The sequence below is a fragment of the Rasamsonia byssochlamydoides genome (genome assembly GCF_041956645.1).
Source record: "Rasamsonia byssochlamydoides strain NRRL 3658 unplaced genomic scaffold VTN77scaffold_15, whole genome shotgun sequence".
Taxonomy (NCBI): domain Eukaryota; kingdom Fungi; phylum Ascomycota; class Eurotiomycetes; order Eurotiales; family Trichocomaceae; genus Rasamsonia; species Rasamsonia byssochlamydoides.
In genome coordinates this window covers 412,074-423,084 of record NW_027192398.1, presented here as the reverse complement: position 1 = coordinate 423,084, position 11,011 = coordinate 412,074, and the positions used below count along the sequence as shown (strand labels likewise).

General features: G+C 46.1%; 3 protein-coding genes across 3 annotated transcripts; 2 read left to right on the top strand and 1 right to left on the bottom strand.

Moving 5' to 3' along the window:
• Nucleotides 1-4,168: 4,168 nt before the first annotated feature.
• On the bottom strand, nucleotides 4,169-5,146 carry VTN77DRAFT_1991 (uncharacterized protein; the record flags this gene model as incomplete). The annotated part of the gene is made up of 1 exon (XM_069417783.1): nucleotides 4,169-5,146. One exon carries the CDS (start codon nucleotides 5,144-5,146, stop codon nucleotides 4,169-4,171), a length of 978 nt encoding a protein of 325 aa, XP_069279777.1.
• Nucleotides 5,147-7,406: 2,260 nt separating this feature from the next.
• Nucleotides 7,407-8,165, top strand: VTN77DRAFT_1990 (uncharacterized protein; the record flags this gene model as incomplete). The annotated part of the gene is made up of 1 exon (XM_069417782.1): nucleotides 7,407-8,165. One exon carries the CDS (start codon nucleotides 7,407-7,409, stop codon nucleotides 8,163-8,165), a length of 759 nt encoding a protein of 252 aa, XP_069279776.1.
• Nucleotides 8,166-9,574: 1,409 nt separating this feature from the next.
• VTN77DRAFT_1989 (uncharacterized protein) lies at nucleotides 9,575-10,392 on the top strand (the record flags this gene model as incomplete). Its single annotated transcript, XM_069417780.1, has 2 exons — nucleotides 9,575-9,722; nucleotides 9,791-10,392. The coding sequence occupies 2 exons, from the start codon at nucleotides 9,575-9,577 to the stop codon at nucleotides 10,390-10,392; spliced, it is 750 nt and encodes a 249-aa protein (XP_069279775.1).
• Between the last annotated feature and the right edge of the window lie 619 nt (nucleotides 10,393-11,011).

Below are 11,011 nucleotides of genomic sequence, written 5' to 3'. Positions count from 1 at the left end.
CTCACAATAAGGCTTATACGCCAGGTCTCCCACATCTGATTAGAATCAAGAATCAAGTCTCCTTCATATCATCATATCGTCTTCTATAGTGGTGCTGTAGTAGCTTCTCCCCTACATGCTTATAGCCATAACCTCAACAATCGGGAATCTGAAGCCGTTCCTGCCAGTCCTCCGTACAGTGTGTACAGTACATCCAAGGGACACGGCATCGTCATCTGCTTACCACGATGCAGATTCAGCCAAAGTTGAATCTACCTGGAAGGGCAAAGACAGAAACGAAACGGAGCCAACGGGTGAGGAATTCAAAGAGCAATCTAATTACAGGACCAACAAACCTCTGTCTGGTCGTTTTGTTTCCCTGTCCGGCTGACACGATCTTCTGACACGGGTATCGTAGTCTCTTATTCTAGGAGAGTCGAGATAATAATATTATTGAGCTAAAAAGACGCCATGACACCAATTTAGTTCTAGTCTGATACTCAGGTCGACAAATATTAATGTCACGGTTCGGCCTTGAGTTGCACCAGCGGCGCTGCACCGATCCCGGTCCCCTCCTTAAAATTAGACTAATTTACTTCCTTCCCTCTGCAAATTATTACCAATTATTATTGTTATTATTATAATCAAGTTTAATGTCCATACCGAGCCTTCCGGCTATGATAGACCCCGAATCTTGGGCTGGTGCCCCTATTAGTCCCTAATCCCGTCTTTGACCGTTCTGAACCTTTTCCTTGTCGCAGGGCTTTGGGGCTTTATAAGCCCTCCTTGGTGCCTATATCAGTATGGGTGTTACCTACCTACTACAGGCAACCCTCTTCTATTATCCCTCTCCCCCTCGCTCTGCCTCTTCCAGGGCCTCTAGCCCCCACTCGTCGTCCCTCCGTGCCTTATCGGCTGCCCAAGCCGCTTCCCCTAGGTGGTGTCCGACAGATAGCAAGGAGGTTTATATGCTACGAGATAAGGCCACGGTTTCTGGACACCAGTGCCACCACATTTTCCACAGTGGCCATCGAGCCCTAGACCACTTTTTTTTTTCTAAAATCGTGGACCTTAATAGTCGATTCTTATACTAGCCTTCATACCTCCAGCTAGAATTCAAATGCATCTTCAAGGAGCTGTTTCTTCGTTAAGCTGCAACCTACAGAATCCTGGCTAGATGAAAAGACGGAAGTAGAGCAGGAGTGGTCGCTTTAAGGGAAGCTCATTGATGAAACGTTGCGGAGCATGAAGCAAAAGTGGAATTGATACAATGCCACCTCCGATAAAAGATCCAAGAGATTACAAGTCCTTCATTAGCATGCGGCCTTGGGTGCAACACCTTTGCTTCGTAATTCTTATGTCGTGTTGAACGTCAGGGGGCTAATATCAGTTGACTCTTTTGCATGAGCAGAAAGAAGTGCCTGCCAGCCTGTACGTTGGCTTTTATGACTTTCTGCGCTTTTTAAAGACACATGGTCAAAAAAATAGATATCAATGGGCTCATTTAAGGTGCAATCTTATTCGCTATCCAATATCAGTCTGACCTATTCCATTAACACTTGCATACTGAATTGCTTTCTTCTCCTCTTCTTTACCCTGGCCCCTCCGATATTTAGGGCAAAAGAGGACGGACGGAAAATTCAGATCAAGTCATGTAAAGAACACTAATCAGCAATTCAATCAGGTCTTGGACTGGTCAAGAGTAGCCATGCTTCTAAAGATAATCTCGGAGGTTCTGTCGCCGGTCACAATTCCTCCTCATCGCTGTTGTAGGCATCGAGAGTTGGCTTCGTCATCGGCGGCACTACGGGTTTCTGTTGCGGTAGGAGGGGCTGTTGCATGAAAAAGGGCTGTTGGGGATACTGTGGTTGCATGAAATAGGGCTGCTCTGGAGCGTATTGTGGCTGTTGCATCATGAATTGTGGCTCTCGTTGAGGTGGCTGACTTGTTGGATAGGCTGCTTGTGGTGTAGATTTGGACTTTTGAAACCACCACATCGGCTCCTGCTCGCCCCAAGAAATGGATAGTGGTTGTTGACCAATCGGTTGCTGTGGGCGATATACCGGCTGGCTTATCACTCCAATCTGTCTCTCTAAGGCCTCCCTTAGCGACATATCCGGATCTCCTACTATTCCTTCCACGATCAACCGCTCAGCTTCTCCTGGTGCAAAATTCGCTGCAAGTCCTTAAGCGTCACTCCGAATCCTTCTGGCAATACCGCTCCTAATGCTTTTGAGAAGCTTATCAGGATCATCAGAGGATAAATTGGCGATGGTCCTCATGATTGTTCGTTTGTCCTCAGGACTCAGCTTTTCTGCTTTCTGATATTCATCAGCATCGTCGTTCATATCTACGTCATCACTTGCAGTCCCTGTTGATGGATGACTCTGCTGGACCGGGAGGCTGCCAGCAAAAGCTGCAGTCACTGAAGGAGCCGCACCCGGTGGAGGAGCACTCTGCTGGTCAAAAGTACGTTTTGTACCGTGGGAAATAAGCATGCCATTACCTATGGATGATGGAGGATTTTGCTGGATGATTTGGTTCCCAGAAATATCCGAGGTTGATTGCGCATGACTCTCAACATTTGTATCACCCGCCTCCTCCACAATATTAGCCCCATCCGCTCTGGTAGTAGTAGACTCTTGGAGCGGAGCTGGACATCTTAGAAGTAGGTCAAGTGAAGGAAAAAAAAAATTGACTTCTAGGACAGAGCTTTTTCTTTCTTTCTTTCTTTCTTTCTTCTTTTTTTTTGTTTCCTTTTTTTTTTATCTTAGCGTTTGAAGACAACTAAAGTGTGAGGATATGACGCGAGGAGAAAAAGCAACTGATCCAGCAGTCGCGATAAAGACCTGTGAAATTTGCAATGAGCCGGATCAACCAGTTCACAGACGAAAATGTAGAGAAGTGCAGTAGTGAGTGGAATAAAGAATGAAAGTCCGGTTCTTAGGCTTTTAAGTACTCCCTGGAAGAGCCACGGTTATGGGACACCACGGTTCGAGAAGAGCCACGATCTCAGAACTGTTACCTCACCAAAAGAGCGTGGCTTGTGGAGCTATGCTTAAAGGCACCCAAAGTCAGATGAGAAGAATAGATGATTGGAATTTTCTCCATTTCAAGATCACCGATTCTCATCTGTCATCCACCACAATCAAGTTAGGGTATACTCACTGTAAACATGTTGACAATTATTCTGGGGTTCCTTGTCCTTCCGACCCTATAATTACTGTTGAGTGAGTTGGCGTGCCCTCCTTCATTGGATATCTACTCATCTGTGACCAATCCAGTATCGACTCATCAGTAACATTCGAAGACTCTGATCAGGTGGTGTATCATGTTGCTGTCGGCAATCACAGCACACCAGTGTTTGTGCCAAACCGACTGAATGCAAACATTGGCGATCAAATTGTCTTCGAGTTCCACGCATTAAACCATATGTTGACCCAGTCGAGCCTTGAGAAACCGTGTTCTCCGCTTGGACAGTTCAATTCTGGCTTTGGCCAATTCAATCCGCAAGATAGGAAGGGCCTCACGATAACCCTCACAGTGAATTCTCTTGATCCACAATGGTTCTTTTGCCAACAAAATTTACCCTTTTTCTCACTGCCACGCGTGCTCGCTACGGCTCTGGGCCGAGACAACGCTGTCAAAGAGGCTGTCCGGGGTCTTTTGGACTGGCTGGTTGTCAAGCGCTCACTCATGTCGAGGGGTAATCAGAATTATAAGATTTATTAACTTTAAACTTGTTATAGTATATACATTTTCTCAAAATATATTAAGCTATTGAAACTATAGATTTGATCAATATCTCCATCTTTTTTTTTTAATAAAAATATCCTTATTTACATATTAAGAGAAATGAACCATATATATAATTCTTTTGTAACATAATTGATATTAAATGGTTGAATTTTTTCGACATAAATTTCTCTGAAATCTTGGCTTAGCTTTGCTCGTAAAAAAAAAACTTTCAAATAGAGTTTAGATAAAGAAGATTTTTCCATATAAGAAAAATAATTTGATTAATTTTCTAACTAAAAATCTATTTTAAAATTACCCTCTATGGATAATATTTTTGAATAAACTGGGTCCAAAATATGCAAGTTTTGCAGGAAAATGGGCTCATGACGGGAAGCTTAAGAAACCTAACTGTATTATCTCTTTCGTTTAATTTATCTAACTGCCTCGCTATCTATAAACTCTCTTCAATGGCAGCCACCTCAGCCATCACCTTGCGAACGTTCTCCTTGGCCGCCTCACTCGCCTCTTCATACGGCGTCCGGGGCTTGAACTTCTCCTCCGCGCTCTCGATGCCCGCCTTGGGCGCCGTGAAAATGGCTGCCGCATACTTTGTGGTCGCGATGCCGCTCTTGCATGGGCTTTCTGCCAGCGCGGCCTTGCGGTGCAGCGCCAGCGCCTCCTCCACCTTGCCTGCCTTGTACAGCTCGTAGATGCGTGACACGGTCTTGGGGAACACATTTGCGAATGCGGCGATGCAGCCTGCTGATCCCACTGCCAGCCCTCCCAGTAGGAAATCCGACTGTCCGCCGTAGACGGCAAACTCATCTGGTCCAAACGTGCCTGTCAACCGGGTGATCTTCCCGACCTGGGCGCAGGTAAGCTTGACGCCGACAACATTGCTAACTCCATCAGGCGAGTCCGCCGCAGACGCCCGCACGATCTCAGTCATAGTCTCCGAGTCGATATCAACGCCATTCGTAACACCAGGGAAGTTGTAGATGACGACCGGAAGAGGCGCCTTCCTCGCAACATCGGCAAAGAAGCGCTTGACAACCGCCGGCGTTGTCGCCTTGCCAAAATACGCCGGCGGCAGCACAAGCAGGTAGTTGGCCCCCGCCGCCGCAGCGTCCGCAGCCAGCTCCAGAGTCTGCTTCGTCGAGTGCGCGCCCACGCCCGCCATGAGCGGGAAGTCAGGCCCCACGGCCTCGCGGGCGGTCGCGATCAGCTGGGCGCGCTCCTCGCGCGTCAGCAGGAAGGCCTCTGCATTGGTGCCGAGGATGACGAGCCCGGCCAGCCCCGTGCGCGAGAGGTAGGCGTAGTATTTGCGCTGCGAGTCGAGGTCGAGCGTGTCTGTGTCCGGGTTGAAGAGTGTCACGGCGGGACACCAGACGCCGGGTTTGGGGACGCGGGGTTGCGGGGTTGGACCCATGGTAGTATATCCGTCGATATTCTAGCAGGAATGGATCTTTTATAAGGATAAAATAAAGAGACTAAAAAGACTACCAGAAGATAGACTCAATCAATCAATCATCTCTGTCAATTATATGCTGAACTACCTAGGTAAATGATTACCATCAACCCCCCTCTCTCCCCGCCGGATATCGGAGAACGGGCCGGTCGCCAGGAAAAGAACCCGGAGATGCGCCGAGGATCATATCAGCCCTGTAGCCCGCTATCTGGCAGCGTTAATTCCATTGTTATGTACACACATATCCTGTGAAAATCGTACTATCTACCGTTCATTTTCAGCTAGAAGCGTCGGAAGCATCCCATCCTCAGAACCGTCATATGCCACAAGACACGGACAAGCCTCAGAATCCACCGCTCCTTCTGCTGGGCCCATACATAGGCAATGCGAGAGAAGATCAAAATTGCTAAGTAAAGGAATTAACGGGCCTGTTGGGTTTAGCAAATATACCTAGTTGAAGTAGTTCTACTGAATAGAACGCTCTATAGTAAGGGTAATAATAACTACTATAGATATTCTAAGTATGGTTTACAAGAGATACAGGATTTGTTTTATAGATTGTAAGATCCTATACTATATTAGAAGTTTCTACAGGCTTTCTTCCTGCCTGCTTGCTCAGGGTCGACGTTTGGTGGACTCCCATGCTGTTCATCTGGGATATTTTGTCGAAGCATACCTCATCTTTGCCCCCAGCGAGACAGTGCCTATCACAGAAAACCAGATTGGATAGCAGGAGCCTGGTAAACAAAAATCTATAAGATGCGCAATTGTTGTTATCCCCTCTTAGTGCTTAGGAGACCTAGAACCAGACCTGAAAACACAAAATAGCTGGAATACGAATAAAATTAAGGATACTATATAAGCTTGTCATGCATATGTCAGGCCATTGCGTCGGGTCTAAGAGCGCCTTAAACATTAGAACCAGAAATAGGGACAACCTAAAGCAGAGTAATTGGTTGGCCGCTGTTGAGATGACGAGATCCCAGGAACACGGCGAAGACGAAATGGCTAATGACCAGACGGAGATCCTGGACGATCTGTGTAACTGTGCGAGAGCATCAGCAAGTCTCTTGTAGACATGCAAGGTTGGGAGTACCTTTTCGACAAACAATCTGTAGTCACGGGTCAAGACTTGACTCCCCATACTCAGCTTCGCAATAACTATTGCCTAGCATGGAAATAAACGAAGCAGAGGATATATGCAGTCAGCAGGTTTGGGGCAAATAGCCCATAACCGTGCTGGATGTGTGCCTTGCCCAGCTCGTCCTTCTGCTAGGGCAAAAACATATTAAATATTATTATTGAAGGCACTAAATAATATCTTTGCATTGACAATGTAGGGGAAAGGACAAGGAATTTATACTGATTTGGCATGCCCCGTGCCTGAGAATTGCCACGCGATTTCCCCTCATTTAATTAAGGCTGCAAGATTCCGTCCGTCAACCGCTAGGGCCAACGCCCACCCTCATGATCCAAGTGCTGTCTTCCAGAGTATTTGATTTGATCATGTGGGACTTCTCAACTCTGCGATTTCCGCCAGAGCATCCTCTATTAGGGTCACCCCGGCCTCCGCCCAGATTATCTCACAGAGCTTCCCCTGAGAAGCTTCGCGCTGCTGCGATCGCAGTATGGTCACAGTGCTGTGTCCATTCTGCCACAAGACACATGGCCATGGGATAGAATTCTTCGCGCGCGATGAGGATTCAGGAAAATTAATTCAAGGTCAGCATGGCAGATTTGCCTACAGTGGGCCTTCCCCGTACCGGTGCGAGTCGCGTGTTGCACACTGCAACAACAATGATGTCCGCGTCACAATCCAATATACGATCCTTTTCCCTTTCGAGGAGGACGAGAGGGATTCATGGCTTGTCCTTTGAGATTGAAAGGATAACACGGGATTGTGATGGTGAAAAAGAAGAAGAGCTCGAGCGTTTTCGCACAGTTGGCATCGGCAGCCAACTGATAGCGTTTTCAGAGCGAGATGATAATGCGAAAAACAGAAGATGGACGAAACGAACCGTTAAAATTACAACAGTTAGACGTGAAGGATGTGGATTTCGAAGTGTCGGTTGGAGAGATTACTGAACCAGCTTCCAAATGGCAGATTTCCGACAATTGCTTCGGGGATATCGGTCATATCAAAAATATACTTGCCGCTTCATCTGACGCAAGAAGATTGGTGCAGGTCAAAGACGAGAGAGAGGGTGTTCATTGTTGGCCCATGCTGTGGCCAATGGTCATGCTGAGCTCGTCAAGTATCTCCGAGTCTATCAAGACAACCACGATCAATGACCTCACGGACGCTCATTTCTACAAGTCTTCCGGCGCGGAGACAATTTCTTTTGTGGTCCCTACGGCATGTATCCGGATCACCACGCAGTGGAAGACCGCGGCATTTCTCAATCGTGGAGGCTCATTTCCTGTCGTCGCGGCCGTCAGTGGCCGGATTGGTTCCGGTTCTGGGGAATTCTCCGCTCCTGAAGCCGGCTTCGAAAGACTCGATGCTGCTTATTGGATGCATGCTGCGCTGGATACTGCAAGGGCCATCGGACTCCCGTTCAAAAGTGACAGACGAGACGCCAAGGGCATACCAGGAAGCTATTGCGCCAGCCATGCAGAGGCTCAACTAATGAGCTTCTTCATCCAGAAGAACTATATTTTCCATGACTATGCTGAAGGAGAAGTAGTGAATGATGATTTCCTTCAGCTTTTCATGCTTCAGCCCAGAAATCAGCGGCCACAAATCATCGTCAGTAAGGAACCGTGTACATCCTGCAAAGAGTTTGCGAAAGGCGTACGAAAACGGCTAGGGATCCGGTTTGAATTTAGGACTCTAGAAGTAAATAAGAAATATCAATGTCCTAGCTGCGATGGTCAGTGGGAAGCCAGATTATCTTCTGGAAGTCCTTATCACTGCCTCTTGTGCGGTGAATGCCGTGCCGACTGGGATTCTCATGTTGTGTGGTCTGGAACTTTCTGAATGCAGTCAATTATCTTTACTATTATTACCATTACTAATGGTATTTCCATTGTGATATTAAAGAATTATCAGACTTGTCAGCTTCTTCCTCTGTTATGCTTTGCTTCATTAGAATGGCTTATCATTCACACATCTTTAGGGCATAGGCCCTACTCTACTTCTGCAAAGGATCTGTCTTAATAACCATAAATTACACTATTTCTACTAAGAGGAGAAGCAAGCCAAGTCGAATCTCTCGCCTCTACAAAATCGCCCTCCTGGCGTACAATCCTCCGTGCGATGTACATCAAGAGGAGCCATCGATCAGGTGAAATTGGTGAATTTTGAGTACTTGAGATCGACGGTCACTCAAGCTTCTCTCCAGAGCGTCCACTAGGACAGCAAGGTCATTTATTCTATCTACCTTACTTGTGAGCTCTGCGCTCAGCTTCTTTGTCTAAAAGCTGAAGCATGGTGGTGGGATAGAAAACAAGGTGCGGCCTGATACAGTCAGATCAGTTGTTCTGGGCATCATCTCTCCAAGTCACCAGATGCAACTACTAACCAATATGCATTCTGAGATGATGATCCACTATATGGTTGGCAAACCCTTGTGGTTAATTAAAACATGTAGTTAGCCATGCTTTGTTCAAACTGTGTACCATATGGTTGGCGAGTCCTTATGGTTAACTATGCCATGTGGTTTAAAGTTCCACATAGCTTGTAGCTTTTATTTATTGTGGTAGGCTATACCACTGAGAAACCTCATGATGGATAGTGTCACGGGCAGTTTGCTGTTCTACGAATGTATTACCTAGAAAATAGGTAGGCAGTGATAGTAATAACTACTAGCTAAGCATATAACTAAATAAACGAAAGCTACTATTTCTATTTAAGCTTAGCAAGTAAGTTATCCAAAATATATATCCACACCTCAGTTTGTGCTGTATGTACATACATACGCCGGCTACAGGGAAAACCAATTAATGGGCTACCAACTCACTCGCATACACCGTACAGAGTATATTTGTTCGAGTCAGCCAATAGGATTTCCTGCTAGACGTTGGTAATCGTGTATCTCTGCGTGAACAATCTACTTACTATTTTAGGTAGTGATCTACGATCTGCCAACACTGCATTCAGCTGAATTCAGCTGAGGCTGACCTATTATTATTACTCAAAAGTTACTCCGTAGGTAGACCCAATTTCAACCAATTAAACCAACTAATTCTAATATTATTAGCACTGACGTAGGGATAGGATGATGTTGGGCGATCTGACCCATACCTATTAGGCATACCCCTCTCTTTTATTTTGACTGCCGTTCTCTGGTCTCGTTGAATATATGTATGTAATCTTATTCATTCCATACCTCATTTCTTGCTGTTGAGTGCCCTTAAAAAAGGAGGAAAAAGGGGAGGGGGGAAAAGATGATTCCTATCCTACTCTCCGCATTACTTCTCCCTCTCAGCAGCTGCCAGACCTTCCCCGGGTTCCTGTACCAGACCGGCACACAACTCGTCGTCGATTTCAACGGGACGCTGGTGAACTATCCCGGCCAGTCTTTGCTTGCGGATCGTAAGTATCTACCTAGGTCACTCATCCCGACAATGTTAGGTATACAGTGCTAACAATGCTCACTGCAGAAGTCCAATCCGCCCCAACAGTCGGTCTCAAAGAACTTCCCGCCGACGACGGGCCATTCCTGTTCGTCTTCATCGACCCCACGCCCTACGGCGACAACGGCACCCTGGATGCGCTGCACACGATCCAGACGGACCTGACGCTCAGCAGCAGCCTGACACATATATCTAACTCTAGCTTCTACGCATTAACATCCGCCAAACCCCCCGTCGCGCCGTACATCGCGCCCGATCCTATCGTCGGCCCTGCAACGCACCACTACACGCAGCTGCTGTTTCGGCAGCCGCGGAACTTTTCGATTCCCGAGGAATTCAGATATGCGCTGCCGCTGAACTTGAAGAACTATACTAATCGCTTGGCTTTCTCGTTGCCGAAGTTTGTGGATGCTGCTGGTCTGGGAGAGCCTGTTGCTGCGAATTATTTTGACCTGGGCGGGAGCAGCAGCAGCAGCAGCAGCAGTAGCAATGGTACTTTGACGAGGACGCCCAGCGCGCCATCGCCTACAGCCTATGCTTCTGCTGCGGTGCGGAGTTTCGCATCTCGCTCATCCTTCCTCCTGCTACTACTCAGCTTTGTGACGAGTGTATGGTCTGTTGGTTTGTGACAAAAATGCATTATATCCATAAAATATATATTAGCCCGTTGAGCATTAGAAGAACAAGTAGCTGTTGGTTGACGTTGGGACGTGGATTGTATCCTGGATAGCCAATATCCTGGAGTCGACATATACTGCGCTGTGAACTGGTTTATTTACGAACTGACTCAAAAAGCATTCATGAAAATCCAAGCCTTTATTTTTGATCCCGCCTTTTTTTTATAACAAAAAAAAACTTTTATAATATTTCCTAAAATAGAAAATTAAAAAAAAGAAAAGAATATTGATAAATAAAATTTTAGTATTCTAATAACTATATGTTGGTCAAAAAATTAGAAGTCTATATCATAAGGTGTCAGCATAAATAGATACTTCATGTTTTATTAAAGAAAAAAAATCATAATGAGTAATCAACAATTTTTTTATCTACTAAAAGAAATCATATCAGCCAGCGAATCATTATACGGTCATGTATTGCTTTTTTTTTCTTCAAAAAAAGGAGAGAGAGAGAGAGAGAAACGCAACCGTACCTTACCTCTAACTTTTGAAGAAATTATGCAATCAAATTAAGCAGGAAACAACAAGCCTTACGTCCCTTCTCTCCGCTCGTCTTTTTGAGTTAAGATAT